The 18,231-nt window shown below is 47.9% G+C and overlaps 1 protein-coding gene across 1 annotated transcript; it reads right to left on the reverse strand.

Moving 5' to 3' along the window:
* Positions 1-12,552: 12,552 nt before the first annotated feature.
* Positions 12,553-17,254, reverse strand: LOC101951589 (lymphocyte antigen 6E-like). Its single transcript, XM_005291087.5, has 3 exons — positions 17,114-17,254; positions 15,407-15,526; positions 12,553-14,004 (listed from the first exon to the last, which is right to left on the reverse strand). The coding sequence occupies exons 1-3, from the start codon at positions 17,163-17,165 to the stop codon at positions 13,796-13,798; spliced, it is 381 nt and encodes a 126-aa protein (XP_005291144.1). The 5' UTR covers positions 17,166-17,254; the 3' UTR covers positions 12,553-13,795.
* Between the last annotated feature and the right edge of the window lie 977 nt (positions 17,255-18,231).

Consider the following 18,231-nt stretch of genomic DNA (forward strand, 5'->3'; position numbering starts at 1 on the left):
TTGCAATACAAACAATAATTAATCATTTGTCTCCTTTGATCTTCATAATACTGCCCCCCCTCCTGTTGGGATGGTGCTGAATTGGTGTGGCTGTACTGAATGACTGGTGAGAACATGGCTTGACATGACTGACTGCGAAAGAGGATTCTGGGAGCGGAATCCTTCTCCTAGCATCAGGCAGATGCCAGAGGTGAAACTGACTGGCTCCATGCTGCATGTATGATCAATACTGATCTTTGAGTCAGCAAATATGTCCACTTGAAAGCAAACAACATGTGTAGAACATCCTGAGTGGAGCATGGGCTGTCTGGAGCATCTCTTCCCTGTTGAAGGCCATCACTCAGGGGGCTGAAGTGAATGATTGATAAGGGAATGAATGTGGGGTAATGTTCAGTTGACACGACTCTGCACTCTCCTCCTAAAGTATTGATCAGTAGTCACACACCCAGTGGGCATGCTTTTAAGACATGTGACTCCTTTGAGGAAAAATTAACGCTCAAAGAAGCAATGCTGCTAAACAGAGTAGCCACAACTCTGCCCCGTGGGCTCGAGCAGGACTGTGAACCAGGGGGGTTTCCAGGCAGCCAAGGTCTTACCTCGAGGGAATCCGAGACAGACCAGAGGGCTGAGGAGACCAGACCTGAAGAGAAGAAGCTGTCCATAGAATTGGTAGCCACCGTCTCTGTTTGCCCAGCAGGGACTGCGTGAAGCTAGCGCAGGGCCTGTTTGTGTATGTCTGTGAAAGAGAGGTAGGGTGACCAGATCACCCAAGACAAATATCGGGACGCGGGGGGAAGGGGTGACGCGGGGGGGGGGGGGGCGGGGCCAAAAAAAAAAAAAAAAAACCTTCCTCCGCAAGCGCTGGAGGGAGGCCCCGGGAGACTCAGGGGAAGCGCGGGGCTGGGGTGAGTAACAGTCCGGCCTGGTCCCGAGCAGGCAGGACTCAGTTGGGTGGTTGGGAGAGGAGGGGAGCGGCCCGTATTTGTGTGAACAGTGCAGATAACTTCTGCTATGTTTGTGGTGAAGTGACTTTTGCATCACAAAAGCGCATTATAACCACTATGGTTAAGAAAGCCTATCACCTTTATTTTGGCTGCAAAATTGGAGATCAGGACAAGAGGTAGGCCCCACACATATGCTGCAACACTTGTGCAACAAATCTTCGCCAGTGGTTGAACAGGAAAAGGAAATCTATGCCTTTTGCAGTGCCAATGATTTGGAGAGAGCCAACAGATCATACTAGCAATTGTTACTTCTGCATGGTGCCTCCAGTTGGAAAAGGTGTGTCAAAGAAGAAAAAGTGGACTGTGCATTATCCAAACATTCCATCAGCTATACGCCCAGTACCCCACGGAGAGGGACTGCCGGTTCCTGATGCACCTGAATCCTTCTCACTTGAGTCAGACGAGGAAGAGGAAGAGGATGAAACTTCTGGTCCTGAACCATCAATGTCACAGGACCCACATTTTCTCCCATCCTCCTCTTCTGAACCACACCTCATAACACAAGGTGAACTGAATGACCTTGTCAGGAATTTGGAACTACCCAAGAGTAAGGCAGAGCTGTTGGGCTCCACACATCGGTCGGGACGCGGGACAAGCAAGGAAATATCGGGACAGTCCCGATAAAATCGGGACGTCTGGTCACCCTAGATGGAACCAACCTATTCTATCTTCCGTTGACCGATGTGCCATTCTCCGACGGGAAACAACAGCCAGCTCCAACTCGACGGTCTGCTCCTCTTCAGGGGAAGAGGCCCATTCCTGCGGACCGGGTGGGACCCCACAGCTGAGCTCTCGACACCGTTTTGCTGCGGCAGCTCATGTACTCCTGGACAAGTGCGCTTCTTATAGACTGGAAGCATCCTGGGAAAGAAAGTCTTACCCACGGAGTAAGTTCAGGAGTCTACCGCTGCACCTGCCTCCTTGTCCACTTGATCGTGGATCCTGGACCAGGCTCAACAGGTTACTCTCTGGCTCCTCCAGAGTTGCTGCAACTTTGCACTAGATTGGCCTGGTATCGTCCCCAGGTTGTGACTTTGGGGCAGCGTTGCAGACAATGACTAACGGGGCGGAAGACTGTGCAAGAGTGCAGAGCAGGTTACAAGGCCCAGCCGCCCTTGCTACAGGAACTGTCCCCTGGCTACAGAGCCTGGACGTCGAGCTCTGATGTCTGCACACAAGAAGATTAGGGTGTAGACGCAGCTGCAGGCCCTGTTCCTGCCCACTGCCTCCTCCTCCCCCCTTAGAAAGAACTGTGACCTCTAGGCTTCCATTAAGAAAACAATCAGGAGATCGAGAGACTTCTGGATCCCTCCCGCTTGCAGTATCTCTGCTCCCTCTGATCCATCCTGGAGGTTTTCTCCTGCAGGGGTCCGAGTTTGGCCACAGACTCCTCCAGCCCCCACTTTGAAGAGGACACTCTACGAAAAGCCCATCGCTGACTCCCATCTCCCCACTCTCATCACTTCGGTCCAGGCCTTGGGTTCACATCCCCTCCTCTGGGATAGCCACATCGTTAGAAATTACGCCCTATAAACAAGGGCCCATAGACTGTATGGCCGGGATCTCTGGTTTCTGTCCACTCTGGTATGGCCGCCGGGAAGATTCTGCAACCAGGAAATTAAGACATGGAGCTTGGCTTTTCCTGAATTTGATACAAAAATGATTTGTGCAGTTCAAGTCCCCCTCATTTGGTTTATTTTGGTAATAAGTTATCTTTCGCTTAGTCCGGCCCATAATTATTTATCTTCACTGGGCCTTAAATTCTTTCAGTGTCAATGCACACCATACCTCAGCCTGTGTAGACGTTGTAGGGATGAGGGGAAGTTTGGCAGCTGTATGAAATGCAATGAGGATTTCTGACTCCAGAAGAGACCTGGACGGTGGATAGGGGTTGGGGGATAAGCACATTAGTTGGCTGTTTCTTCTAAAATCACCAGCAGTGAAATAGTTAACAATATGTTACCTTTAAAACTGCCCTCATTAAGCTGCCAGAGTTCACACTCAACAGAGATGAATGGGGCAGTTCGAGCCTCTCAGAAGCCGGGTCTACACTAGGTGGGGGGGGGGTCGATCTAAGTTATGCAACGTCAGTTACGTGACTAACGTAGCTGAAGTCGACGTACTTAGCTTGACTTACCGTGGTGTCTTCACGGCGGTGAGTCGACTGCTGTCACTCCCCTGTCAACTCTGCCTGCGCCTCTCGCCAAGCCGGAGTACAGGAGTCGATGGGAGAGTGCTCGGGGGTCGATTTATCGCGTCTAGACTAGACGCGATAAATCGACCCCTGCTGGATCGATCACTGCCCACCGATCCGTCGGGTAGTGAAGACATAACCCTGAGACATTGTTTCAGGCTGCCCGCAGACTCAGGAAGAACAGACAATGTTTTCTAGGCTGTTCAGATTTTCAGGGTTATCTGCAGCACAAGAGCTAAGACATTAAGGCTTGGATTTTCAACAGCACAAGGCCCATCAAAAAGCACCGAAGTGGGTTAGGAGCACAATTCCCACTGGAAATCAAAGGCACCTGTACTCCTCACTCACTCAGGGGCCATGTGTACCTCACTCAGGTCCTTTTGAAAATTGCACCTTTTTTTTAAAATGAAAGATTATATTTTGGAGACTAGGAATAGATTCTGTGGCAATTTCCATGGCTAGTGAATATACAGCGCAAGCTAAAAAGCACACGCAACCTCTCCTGGCTGCTTTCCCTTTAAGAAGAGGCACTTCTTCATGCCCCTAATAACCTGTTTGTCACCTAGAGCAACTTCCATCAGAGGATTGCAAATTACTGTACAGCCGTTACTGAACAGAGCTTTTCCCGTGAGATACAGATGGGTAATGGGAGGCACACCAAGGTTAAGATGTTTGCTTAGGTTCAAGCAGGATGTGTGTGGAGAGATGGGGGCAGAACCAGTTCTGCCTCTTAATTAAAATCATCTTTCCTGTTTCCACCTGTAGCATGTAGGATCTGAACCACTGCTGAGTGCCGCTCCTTATGTCATCGATTCCAAGTGGCCTGAGCAAATTTTAGACAATACAGTGGAGTTTGAAAGTATGGGCTTCAGATTTTACATTGTTCCATACTGAGACTGGAACAAAGGAACCCGAGAGAAATTTTCCTGGAGCTAATAAAAAATAATGTCCCCCTAGGGCATTGATTCAAAGTGGCGCTATTGTTCCCCACCTGGTAGGGCTGGCGTCTACGGCTAGTCCTGGAATGGGCACGTTTCGCTCTTACACAATGGAATACAGTAAAACTTTATTTGTCCAACATCTGTCAAACAAATTGTATCCAAAGGGCTTTCCAGATTTCAGTGCCCCTTTGTTAGTACTTTGCAATTCATCTGACTGGGCACATCCCAGGAGGGGCAGCACTTAGAGGTTGAGCTTCTCAGGTCCTCAGCGCCCCCCGCCCTCCCCCCTCAGGAGGCAATGTTGTAAATCAGCTCAGAGCTGGAGGGTTGAACCTAGCAACATACAGAACCGCGGCGTGAAAGGCGACAGATAAACTCTTTGCTAAGGGATCTGAGATGCCACTTGGAAAAAGGGGCGTTGTAGAACTTTGCAGAGCGGGGCCTGTGCCCTGAACAGGGAAGCCTGAGCAGAGTCAAGTTCTCTTTTCTCAGCTCAACACAGTCCAGCTCAGAGGACACAGACAAAACTGGCAAAAATCCCCTGGGCTACCGCCGTGTAGCTGGGTTCATCCAGATTGCAGACTGAGAGCAGGAAATGGAAACGGATTCTCCACCTACATTCTCTGGACAATCCCTGGAACGTTTTTTGGTGATGAGGATCTGACACTCGTCACCTAAACCAGGACAGGAAAACAAAGGGAAGCATTATTACAAAAGTTCCCTATTTTCCGATAACCCGAGGGAGATAATTGTATTGCAGTGGGGGAAGGGCATTTCTTAGCAATTCATAACAAAAGAGGGGGAAGTTCTAGCTCAGGTTTCCTATCTGCCAGGAAATTCCCCAACCACGCTGTGTTCACCGCTTACATACAGAGAAGCAGGGCCGGCTCCAGGCACCAGCGAAGGAAGCAGGTGCCTGGGGCGGCCAATAGAAAGGAGGCGGCACGTCCGTCCATTGTTGGGGCGGCACGTCCAGGTCTGCGGCGGGAATTTGGCGGTGGGTCTTTCAGTGCCTCGCTTCCTCTTTGGTGGCACTTCAGCGGCAGCTCAATCGCTCCGCTCAATAGAGCTTTTCTTCTTTTTTCTTTTTCTTTTTTTTCTTCGATGCTTGGGGCAGCAAAAAAGCTGGAGCCGGCCCTGCAGAGAAGTTAGATAAAAATGTAACTTTATTTCATAGAATTCAGAACACAAGAACCCACAAAACAGAGAGAGCCAAAGCTCCCTAGAATAGAGCTGCACAAGTCACCCCACCTTGGTGGGAGTGTGCCTCCTAGGCCAGGTACACAGCTTGGCTTGAGCTAACGCACTAAAAAACAGCAATGTGGACGTTACAGCACCGGCAGTGGCTTGGGCTAGCCACCTGAGCTCAGATGAAGGGGGTAGCAAATATGTGACTGGTCCCAGTATCTGCTATCCTTTTTTCCCATTTCATCACTCCACCGTAATTTTGTATGCACACTGTTTGCCCTAGGCAGAAAAACCTGTGAGGTTTGTATGGTGAGATTTTTGCAGTTTGCTGTCTTTCATCTTGTGATTCTGGTCTAAATAAATCAAATCTAGTACATACCTGATGTCTTAAAAACAACTTTGCTGGAATCTTCAAAGTGGCAGACTATGCAGTAGACATATGTGAACAGAAACTTTGCAATGCAGCGCGGCAGGGTCTCTCGTCATTTCTGATTTAAGCTTGTTTCAGTGTCTGTCCAAAACCCTCCGCCAATCCTTTTGATGCTGGCTGGCAAGGAGCCAAGCTCGTATGTTTCACAGGGTTTTGCCGTAGTCATGTCTGAAAAGCCTCCCAAATAAATTGTGGGCCATTACCTGAAACGAATGCCTCAGGTAACCCACAGGTGGCAAACGTACTGGGAAGCACTTCAGTTCTTTTGACAGAAGAGGTGGTTGTCACGTGCACCACCACTGAACACCCGGAACAAACATCAACCACCGCTAAACACCTTGCCACAGTCCACATCCATGTGTGACCTGGTACCTTTTCTGCCATTTCTATATCTCGCTCTAACACTGGCCACCAGAAATAACTTCTGGCCACCTCTTTCATTTTTCCTACTCCGGGGTGCTACTCAGGTAATTCCACTAGCATTCTTCTCTGTAAGCTTTTAGGTTTGTAGTCCCTATAGCAAACCACCATTTTCCATGAAGAACTCCAGTTTCCTGTAAGCACCATGTGGCTTCTTGGATATGAGAAATGACCACTCTGGAAGCAAACTGTCCATCACCTTAATCAAAGTTGGCTTATCTCTTGCTTCCAGAGCAATTTCCTGAGCTGTAATAGGGAGGTCATCTAGGAAAGAGATTCTATATACAGAATTTCCCTGTCTCTCTTTCCCGTTGTGTAAAGGGGCAAACCACAGAGCAGTCTCCACAGCGCCACCTAATGGCAGTGCCGTGTCATGGACACCATTCAAAAGCCTCTCCCGTGTTTGAGTCCGAAATCAAATTGATCTCTGAGAGCCTCTTTCAGAAAATTACCAAAACAAGGTTTTTCAGGCTTGCCAAATATTCAGAGATTCTTTCTCCTTCTGTTGGATTTCTTAGCTGAAACTTAGATCGTTCTGTTAAAAAAAATGGTAGTAGGTACATAATGTATCATTATAATCTCTGTTATGTCCTTATATTCCAGCCTACCATGTTCTTGTGGCAAACCGGTGGCTTTCGGCACTTCTTCTTAGCCTCAGGTGGCATGTGACCAGGATTCATCACCGAATTTGGTCTGATGGTTGGCTCATTAGCTTTCCTGGGCCGGGTACTGCCGGGGAGTGTGACATGAATGCTGATCCATGCCCCCCGCTTTAAGCACTGCAAATGTGGTTTAATCCACCAATGTTAGGAAAACGTCCCTCAGTGTAGCAGTATCGTCTATAACATTGGCCTAAAAACACTGTTCAAGTCTTTGAGTATAGAATAGGTTGCAAAATTGTCCTCTTTTTCATTAAATTGGAAACTGTCCATCTTTACTCGGTGCAGCCATTTTATCTTTGCTTTCCTTCTTCTTTATTTTTGTATAATCCCATCCTTGGCACCGGTTTCTCTGTTGTGTACTCAGCATTCACACAAAGAAGTTAGACACAAACACAAATTGATTTTTCAGAAGTCAGAACATGTGCAAACCCCAAAACGGAGAGAAAATAACGGCCTGCTCTCTAAAACAGAGAGGCACAACTCACCACACTTTGCTTTAAGCTGGCTGTCTGCAAAAAAACTGTTATCTCAGGCTTTGGTGGGGAGCCCCTACCTTGCACTCTGCCAATAGCTTGGAATTCCACCACAGTCCTCAATGCACCACAACCCAGAGGTCATTACTGGTACTAGGAACCCCTGAAAACATTGAGTATGGCATTCACTTGACAGCACTTGCAGGTATCGGGCAGTAGGCAATGTCCAGAGAACCTCTGCACCCAGATTCCTGGCTAGGATTTTCAAACAGCTGAGCAGGCATGTTAGAAAATGCATTCTGGGTTTTACACTTAGCCCTGCACACAGTGGGATGGGACGTGGCAGTTTGGGGAGTTCAGTGTGGAAACCCATTGTAATGGGTTGGGTCACAGAGAACCCCTTGAGACGGCCACCTGTTGTGCTGAGACTACCTCTGAGCCTGTTTTCCCTGCCAGCTTGGGACTTCGGTACCCTGTCTTATTGAGCCAGACACGCTAGCCTGCTACAAACACAGACCCGGGTCTGAACCATGCCCCCCCAAAACTGCAGGCTTAACTGAAAACAGCTTAAGAAGTGCTCCTGTCTCCAGCATCCTGACACCCAGTTCCCAATGGGCTCCAAACCCCAAATAAATCTGTTTTACTCTGTATAAAGCTTATGCAGGGTAAACTCATAAATTGTCCACCCTCTATAACACTGATAGAGAAATATGCACAGCTGTTTGCTCCCCCAGGAATTAATTGCTTACTCTGGGTTAATTAATAAACAAAAGTGATTTTATTAAGTATAACAAGTAGGATTTAAGTGGTTCCAAGTAGTAACAGACAGAACAAAGTAAAAAGCAACAGAGAGTCCTGTGGCACCTTTAAGACTAACAGATGTATTGGAGCATAAGCTTTCATGGGTGAATATCCACTTCGTCAGACATATTCACCCACAAAAACTTATGCTCCAATACATCTGTTAGTCTTAAAGGTGCCACAGGAGACTCTGTTGCTTTTTACAGATCCAGACTAACACGACTACCCCTCTGACACAGAACAAAGTAAGTTACCAAGTTACCAAAATAAAACAAAAACACGCAAGTCTAAGCCTAATACATTAAGAAACTGATTACAGATAAATCTCACCCTCAGACTAGACTCCTTTCTAGTCTGGGCCAATCCTTTCCCCTGGTCCAATCCTTGTTGCAGCTCAGGTGGTAGCTAGGAGATTTCTCATCACTGCAGCCCCCTTTGTTCTGTTCCACCCCCTTATATAGCTTTGGCACAAGGCGGGAATCTTTTGTGTCTCTGGGTTCCCACCCCTCCTTCTAAATGGAAAAGCCCCAGGTTTTAGATGGATTCCAGTACCAGGTGACATGGTCACATGTCCTGTGAGACCCTCCAAGCCTTCATTCTTCCTGGCCTTACTCACAGGAAGGCTTGCAGGTAAACAGAGCTATTTACAACCAATTGTCCCAGTTGATGGGAGCCATCAAGAATCCAAACCACCATTAATGGCCCACACTTTGCATAATTACAATAGGACCTCAGAGTTATGTTTTATATTTCTAGTTTCAGATATAAGAATGATACATTTATACAAATTGGATGGCCACACTCAGTAGATTATAAGCTATGTAATGATACCTTACAAGAGACCTTTTGTATGAAGCATTATATTCACACTCCTTAGCATATTTTCATAAAATCATATGGAGTGCAACGTCACACCCATGTGGTACAGATGTGCATTTCTGTACAGGGCTGCTAGTGATCTGGGGAAACAACACGGGACATTAACTAGTCCGAGGAGCCGGAATTTTTTCTCAACATGTCAGACCAACTGAAAAAATATGTTAGCTATGGTTAAGGTTGCTAAGGGGAAATAATGCCCAACTGAAACCGACAAAAGTCAGGCAATACAGAGTAGAGCTGTAGCACTACAAGAAATCAACAAGGCACATGGGATGGGTTGTGTACTCCACGCAGGCAAGGAATGAGGGCCCGAGAGGCCAATGAAGCCCCCAGAAAGGAGCTGCGTGGTATAAAGGCAGGAGGTCTGGAGCAGAAGGGGGCTGGGCTGGCTTGAGAGAGCTGGGCGGGGAGATGCTGGCTGGGAGGAGCTGTGACAGGGCTGGGGCTGCTGAACGAGGGTTCAGAAGGCTACTGGCCTGCTGAGCTGTGGCTGGCTGAGAAGCCAGGCAGAGTGAGATGGAAGAGACAACAAACAACACTGACACCGGGATAGACGGTGAGGCTAGGGAAAGCATGAAGGAAAAAGAAAAGGGTAGATTCTCTGGCACCCAGAAGAAGGACCTGCAAGGAGAAGGGCAAGGAAGGGAAATGGCAAAAGTTAAAGAATTGTAAATTCCTTAGAGGAGGACATAAAGACAGGGGATCTCAACCTCCTGAGGATAGCAGAGTGGATCAGAACAAGTGCTGGAGATATAGTAAGAGCTAAGAAACTACCTGGAGGAGCCTGGTTAGTGGAATGTAAAAACGAAGAACAAGGAGGGAACTCCGTAAGACAAAGGGACTAGGTAAAATGGAGAAAAAGCTGTCAGCTACCCAAATTCCTTACAGAAGCAAGAGGGGTAGAATACAGTGTGCCACCTGAACAGTCATCACAGAGGAAATAAAGCAAGGAACAGGTGAAGGTCGGGTGGTAACAGCTAAGTGGCTAGTTAGCAGATGTGAGGAGTGATATACCGGTAGCAAGCCCTGGGCTTTAATAGAAGGATGCTACCAGATAGAGTCACTTTAGGGCAGGGGTAGGCAACCTATGTCACGCATGCCAAAGGCGGCATGTGAACTGATTTTCAGTGGCACTCACACTGCCCGGGTCCTGGCCACTGGTCCGGGGGGCTCTGTATTTTAATTTCATTTTAAATGAAGCTTCTTAAACATTTTAAAAACCTTATTTACTTTACATACAACAATAGTTTAGTTCTATATTATAGACTTACAAAAAGAGACCTTCTAAAAACGTTAACACGTCTGACTGGCACGTGAAACCTTAAATCAGAGTGACTAAATGAAGACTCGGCACCCCGCTTCTGAAAGGTTGCCGACCCCTACTTTAGGGTATCAGCCAAAGGCTACACTCCAGAGTTTACAGCACACAGCAGCACCAGTGCAGCTGCACGGCAGTAGCACTGCTAATGCAGATGCTGTAAAGTGATGGGATAGTGCTCACCCGTCGACTGAATTACTCCAGCCCCCACGAGCGGTGGTAGCGGTTGGCAGGAGAATTTCTCCCGCTGACATAGCACCGTCCACCCAGGCGCTTGGGTCAGTGTAACATACGTCGCTCAGGGCAATGGCCTATTCTCACCCCTGAGCGACGTAACTTATACTGACGTAAGCTGTAGTGTGTACATAGCCTCAGAGACACAAGGTGGGGAAGGTAACATCTTTTATTAACATATTCTAAGGGACCATTCAAGGTAGAGTGGCCCGTTAACACCTCTGCAGTCATGGGACAAAAAGAGGGGGTTAGTCGGTTATAGGAGGTAATAAGCCATAAATCCAGTGTCTCTGGTCTGTCCAAGATTTTTGGTGTCTAACCAAGTAATGAATTCAAGCTCCCAGGCTCGTCTTTTGAAAGTATTGTGCAGGTTTCCTTTGAGGATGAGGACGGATAGGTCAGATATAGAGTGATCGCTTTGGGAAAAATGCTCCCCGACAGGTGATGTCATGTGGTGTTTTTGTCTTTCATCATTTTCCTGTGTGAGTTCACTCAAGAACATAGTGATTATCTGGTTTCACCTACATCATTATTATTAGGGCATTTAGTGCACTGGATGAGATGTACCACATGTCATGATAGGCATGTGCAGGATCCTGAAAGGTGTGTTGTCAGGGGCGTTGATCATTGTAGCAGTGGAGATATGTCTACAGGTTTTGCATCTGTTGTTCTGGCAGGGCCTGGTGCCGCTTTGAGTTGGTGGGTCCTGGTCTGTAGGGAGCTCACGTCTGATGATGAGCTTGGAGAGGTTGGGGGGTTGTTTGAAGGCCAGAAGTGGGGGTTCGGGAAAGATTTCTTTCAGGATGGGGTCCCCATTGAGTATGTGTTGCAGTGGTTTGATGACACCCTAGTTGGGGTCCAGCGTGGGGTGGTAGGTGACAACTAGCAGTGTGCGGTCAGAGGGGGGTGTTATTTTGTGTTGAAGCAGGTTCTCTTGGGGTATTTCCATGATGCGATCTCCTTCTCTAGTGGAGACTTCTTATTTGGTGAAGGTGGTTTTAAGTGAGTTAAGGGGTGTACCCCTCCTTGTCACCTACCACCCAACAGACCAGGACGCATTGTAATGTAGACGTACCCTTTAGGCACTACCGCAGTAAACATCACCAATAAGTAAGACGTCCCTGCCTTACCTTGCAATCACTCAGCTGATGTTTTCAAGGCTGTCATAGAATCATAGAATATCAGGGTTGGAAGGGACCTCAGGAGGTCATCTAGTCCCACCCCCTGCTCAAAGCGGGACCAATCCCCAAACAGATTTTTGCCCCAGATTCCTAAATGGCCCCCTCAAGTATTGAACTCACAACCCTGGGTTTAGCAGGCCAATGCTCAAACCACTGAGCTATCCCTCCCCCTAGAAGTTTAGTTTCTGGAACAAAATCCTGCTGCAAGGGGTGGGGTCTGTGGCTGATTGCCTGACCCCAGTATACACAAGGCACTCGGACATTCCTGACTACTTTCCCTGTAAGTACAAGAAGAGGCCTTTCTTCCCCTTTGTAATAGTCCTTGCTGCTTATAAAGCCCCTTCCAGTGGAGGCTCTTAAATCACTTTACACCCCCGATGATGGATTAAGCCTCACTACCCCGACGACGACGCAGGGAAGTCTCATTATCCCGTTCCTTGCAGATGGGGAGATGGAGGTGGAGAAATGCGATGTGATTTTCCTGAGCGCGCGCACACACACCCCCGGTGTGGCATCCCACTGCCACCTGTGAGCTTGTAGCTGGGAGCAGCAGCCCGCTTCTGGCCACCCCTTTAAAAGGCCACTTCAGCTCACGGCCCTGCCTCTGCGGCATGAGATCAAACAGAGGCAGATTTTTATATATAAACCCGCTAGACAGCCCCAGCTAGTGTGTTCCAGGGACTACAGCAATCTGGCGTAAATACCGACACCAATAATTATAGTTTCAGTATCATACAAACTCAGACCTCCCGTCTTCTTGTTCCCAACCGGGCAGGGCTGTTTTCTCCAGCTAGCCCAGAGCTGACACATCACACGCGTATGCAATGAAATAAAATAACACTTTATTTTGTCCAGCCTCTGGCCGACAGAGTATTTCGAAAAGGGCTTTTCACAGAGTGAAACGATACAAGCCAGCAATTGGTATATGGCAGGGGTGGCCAAACATACTGACCCTCTGAGCTGCATGTGATAATCTTCACAAGTTCGAGAGCCCAGCGTGCCTGCCAGGGCTCAGGGCTTCATCCCCACTCCTGCTGAAGCCCTGAGCCCCGGCAGGCACCCCGCGTGGGGCTGAAGGCCCAAGACCCCCCTCCCAGCAGGGCAGAAGCCTGTAGCTCCACCACCCTGCCACAAGGCAGAAGCCCTGAGCTCCCCCCACCCCAGGCTGGTAGGTGGAGAATGGGCTGGAGGGGGCTCCATGAGCCACATTTTAACTGGAGAAGAGCCGCCCGCAGCTCACAAGCCATGGTTTGGCCACCCCGGTATATGGGGAAAAAAGACAGAAACCAGTGGTGGGAACAAAATGTAGGTGAATAAACTCAACTCTTCATTCGTTCACCGGCGCTGATGTTAGTGGGGCAGACCTGGGAGTAAAGGTCTGTTCAGAAATACAGGGAGGCTGCTCTGGTGAGTGAGAAGGCTCTCGTGCTGTCGGTGGTGAGGAGAGGCAGAGAGGAGACGGGTGCCAGGGGAATTACACAGGGTCTGTGGCAGAGGTTGGAACAAGGAACTCTAACAGTGTTAGTACTTTGCGCGATATGGCGCCCTTCTGAGCAGACAGCGCCGTTCAGCTGAGCATCCCAGGTCACCAACGCCGAGCACGGAGGTGTGGTTGTGTCCGAGGCAGAACCACAGTGTGAAAACGGAGAGAGGAATGACTTGCTGTTGGAATCTGAAGTGACTCTGAGGCCAAGTCTAGCTAGTGGTCTGACTCCCAGCCCATGTAGACGTACTAGCACCAGCTCTCATTGAGCAGGTTGCTAACAATAGACGTGTCGTCACGGCAGCGGCCGCGTACTTGGGGCAACTAGGCCCTGCTGCTGCTTGCTGCGGCTCCATGTTACCATGGCTACACTAGTGTTTTTAGCATGCTTGTTCAGTGAGCGCTAGAGCACGAGGACATCTATGTGAGCTGGGAATCACACCCCTAGCTTTAGGGTAGACGTAGCCTTACCGGGCACAGGGCAGTGTTAACCCAGGTGAAATCTTTGCACAGAGGATGTTTGGTGTCTCACTGGGGAAGCTCGAGCTGGTTCTTTGGGACATCACAGCCTCCTTTTCCTGGCCCCATCACAGTCCGGATCTGAGGACATAGATGAGACTGGCCAAGATCCCCGTGGCCATCACTGTGTAGCTGGTTTTCACGCTGCTGGCCCCGCTGATGTTGCACAAGGAATGCTGACAGCAAGAGGTAGAAGTGGCTGCTATGCCTAGGTTCCAGTTTGTTTGAGGACACTCGGCAGAACATTTCTTGGTGATGCGGTACTCAGCCTTCTCACCTTAACGGGGAAAGAAAAACAGAGCGAAGAATCCTTATTCAGGAGTCCCCCAGAGTTCCAGCAACTCTGCTTATCAAGGAGATAATGGTACTAAAGCAGGTAAGCAACAAGGGCCAACGGGAAGGACATTTCTCAGAAGCTATGATTGGTTGATTTGCCTCAGGCTTTTAACCCAACCAGTCTATCTGCTAGGCAGTGCTCGACCTAACACTCATTGTTGCTATCAGCACAGCAATCATGTCACAGCACCGGTCTCTTGATAGCAGTTACAGACCAGTAGGCAGCAGTATGCGAATGTTTACTTATGTTTTCTAATTCCTTTAATCATTATTGTGATAGACTCAAGGAGCACAATCTATGTATTTGATTTAGTTGGGGATTGGTCCTGATTTGAGCAGGGGGTTGGACTAGATGACCTCCTGAGGTCCCTTCCAACCCTGATATTCTATGATTCTATGTAGCTTAGCAAAGAGTCGGTTAAGGGATGACTTTTGATCACAGTCTATAAGAACGTACACAAGGGACAAATATTTGACAATGGGCTCTTCGATCTAGCAGAGAAAGGTCTAATATCATCCAGTGGCTGGAAGCTGAATCTAGACAAATGCCGACTGGAAAGAAGGCGTACATTTTTAACACAGAGGGTAGTTAACCATTGGAAGAATTTAGCAGGGGTCATGGTGGAGTCTCCATCACGGGCAATTTTTCAGTCTGCTCTAGGAATTGTTCTGGGGCAGTTCTCTGGCCTGTGCTACACAGGAGGTCAGACTAAGTGATCCCAATGATCCCTTCTGGCCTTGGATTCTATAAAGCTATGAACATCCTCTCCAGATTCCTGACCACGGCTTTGGAACAGCCAAAGGAGAGACCACACCCTAGAGAAGCCGTCCCAGGATTCAAACGGAGCCCCTGGGATGTGGGGGGATGAGGGATTGGGGAGTTTGAGGCTTTTGTGGACACCTGTGCAGTGCAGATACTATCAATATGGCTCAGAGCTATGTGCCTCACTCCCACTAGTAACCTGGGTCGGTGCCCAGCACCTACAGCAGTAGGAGAGAGTAAGGATTCACTGCCAGCGTGCCATTAGGATTATTATAGGGCCACGTTCCCTAGGGTTCTCAATCCTTTTGTGCATGCACAGCACAATACAGATATATTTTTGAGCATCAAGATCAGGTAATGGGATTTTGCATGTAAATTCTATTTCTCCAAATAGGTCCCTCCCCGGCGTGCTCATTACTCCTGAGTAATTATGCATCCTCCCAGGAGAGGGAAGAAAGAATCCAGTTCCCTGGTATGGGGATGAGACACAGGACCTATTGCATCATCAGTAAATTGATACCCAGACATCATGGTGATCACCGCCTTAGACAAACCTTACTGAGATACTGCAGATACTCACCAAGCCCCGTTTTCGTGTAGGTTGTTAGACAGTATTTTTCGTTCTCTGCACAGTCCGTTATTTTAATACAATTCCAGTTGGAGGGCTCATCATTGCAAGTGAAGCATTTCAGTGAGTAAACTGCAAAAGGAAGATGCAACACAGTTTAGACCCTTGTGGAAAACTCCTCTTCAGAACAGCACTGAGAAAACTGGCTGTTCCTACTAGGGAAATGATAGAATACCAGGGTTGGAAGGGACCTCAGGAGGTCATCTAGGCCAACCCCCTGCTCCAAGCAGAATCAATCCCCAGACAGATTTTTGCCCCAGCTCCCTAAATGGCCCCCTCAAGGATTGAACTCACAACCCTGGGTTTAGCAGGCCAATGCTCAAACCACTGAGTTATCCCTTCCCCCGTAGTACTAAAGTGCTGTCAAATGTACGGAGTTGAACAAACTGGAAAAATAGGGACAGATGCTTTTTCTCTAATCTCAGGCACAGTAACCACAGATATTACGTCTAACAGCAGTAGAAACATTTCAGACAATGATTGCTGATGTCCCTTTACTTGACTATGGAACAGTAATGCTCATTGGTTAATAGCCAGAACTTCCCCTTCATAGACGGCTCCAAACAGGGAACACAAGATAAGCATAGAGCACACACAGCTTTTCTCTCTGACGGTCTCCCCACCATGCACTGAGCAAACTCAGACCTACCTTGGCTCCAATGCTGCAAATACTTCTCTAACCTTACACATGTAAATAGTCCCAATGAGTTCGACAGGATTACTCATATGCAGACAATGACTCACCTGTGCAATTGTTTACAAGGTCAGGGAGGTAGTTTTGAAAAGCAGATGAGATCAGGAATCCTTGCAGCAGAACAACTATCTCCTTGAAAGGATCCAGCCGCTGGCCTTTCGGCTAGAACTTATTGCTCCGATTGCGTATTGTTAGATCCTCTAGCAAATATCGGCTATCTCATTGTACGATTTTATTTTGTATTTGATCATGTTTGTTAAACTCTTGCCCGAGGGCACAACCCTGCCCGGTGCTGAGCACGCCAGTCCCCAGCCAGCAAAACACTTTAGCACCTGCTGAACTTTCTACATGGGAGTAATCCTATTGACTTCAATGAGAGTATTCACAGGCTTACAGCTAAGAATGTGATTACGTGCTTTGCGGGCTAGGAAGCAGCATGAACAGCACTGGGCGAATCAAAGCCCCTGCAACAGGATAGTGGAGGAAGGTTATTTCTGTAAGAAAATGGTGCTGGGAAGCACTGCTCATCTGAGCAACAGGCTCAAGATTGCAGAGTGTATAAATGATCCTTGTCAAATGTCTAGGTAGGTCCCCAGAACTAGCCTCGTCCTGTATTGTCCTGTCCCTCAGGCCCTCATAACATGCAGCTCGTAGACTGGGCACCTAGGTTATGGGCATGGGACTGTGGTCCTTTGTACAATCCAATATGCAAGAGTTCAAAGCTTTGCATGGCTTTCTGAAGAGAACGGGATGAAACTAACTAGCTGAAAGCGCTCTGAAATAGCCCAGTCACAAACTGGGGCTCAAAGACAGCCAAGGGGACAGCACCAGTGTCAACTCGCTGTTGACTGTCGCATCTTCACCACTCATGCTGTCAAATCTCCCTATGTCCCTGCCATTTCTACGCTGGTTCTCTCTCATCTGCACATTCTTTGTCTAGCAGAGAAGAATCATTAGCACCTCACCTCGCTCCGCGCACAGGACTGCAGCCAGCAGGGCGAAAAGAAGAGCCTTCATCTTCGCTACGTCTTCGCAGCCTTTGCAGTAAGGGCAGCTCCATCCAGGGCAGGTTTTATAGCCGTGTGGTGTTTGCTTGTCATTACTAGGATGATGGTGATTTGAGGGGGTGGGGGTGTGCCATAGCATAGGTCACAAGATTGATGGGTGTGTGTCTGTGTGACGTCTCCCTATGGAAATAACCTCTCCCTATGGAAAGTTTCTGCCTGATTCTTTCAGTTCGTGTTTGGCTTATGCCCCAAAGCACGAAAGATTTGGTTTCAGAGTAGGGAATTCCTGTGAGAATGTTTTGTTTCTTATGCTTTGTATAATAAGGTGCCTTTGGGGGAAATGGCTGGTCTTGTTTTTTGCATTTTGTTCAAAAATTTCTGCTGATAGCATCCACACCACACAGCCAGTGAGGGAAATGCAAGGAGGAATGAGAGAATTAGGTTTAAAACCACCGGGAAAAAAAACTTTTCTGAAATGTTGTCTGATCTAAAAGCATTTATTGTCCCATGGTCTCATTTTCATCAATGAAATTTTTCAGTTTCAAAACTGGTAATTTTGAAGATGCAATTGGTTTGATTTTTAAAACATCCTGCCATGTGATTAAGCTGACCAGTCAACATGAAAATAAAAACAAGATTTAGAAGAACAATTACACAGGGAAAATATTTGCGACAGAGTAAATGGAAGCACTTGACTGACAGTCTATGAGTAGTTCAATATTGCGTTCACCCCGTTATAGCCCCTCTTGTCTCTCTGCTCTCTAAACTAAAAAGTCTGAATCTTTCTGGGACTCAAATAATTTTCTTTGCTTGCCCCTTCACTCTTCTGATTCTCTTATCTCTTCTTTGAGGTGGAGTCATGGTCCCATGGTCGAAATGCCAATGCACACACAACCCAAAATTGCACTGGCAATTTTTCATGCTTTTGCAAATGACTATCTAACTTGCTGTTCTCCATCATTCCCAATGTCTCTGTTAAGTCTTGACCTCAGGTTTCTCTCTCCCACTGAATATTCACATTTCTGAATATTTTCCACCAGCCATGGGCTCACTTACAGAATATGTGAGTAAGTCAT

Source organism: Chrysemys picta, chromosome 2 (genome assembly GCF_011386835.1).
Source record: "Chrysemys picta bellii isolate R12L10 chromosome 2, ASM1138683v2, whole genome shotgun sequence".
Classification (NCBI taxonomy): Eukaryota; Metazoa; Chordata; order Testudines; family Emydidae; genus Chrysemys; species Chrysemys picta.

Coding starts and splice junctions, on each gene's coding strand:
- LOC101951589 (XM_005291087.5), bottom strand. CDS start 17,165: ATGAAGGCTCTTCTTTTCGCCCTGCTGGCTGCAGTCCTGTGCGCGGAG. Junction 15,527..17,113: donor AGTCCTGTGCGCGGAGCGAG/GTGAGGTGCTAA, acceptor TTCCTTTTGCAG/TTTACTCACTGAAATGCTTC. Junction 14,005..15,406: donor CTACACGAAAACGGGGCTTG/GTGAGTATCTGC, acceptor TTCCCCGTTAAG/GTGAGAAGGCTGAGTACCGC.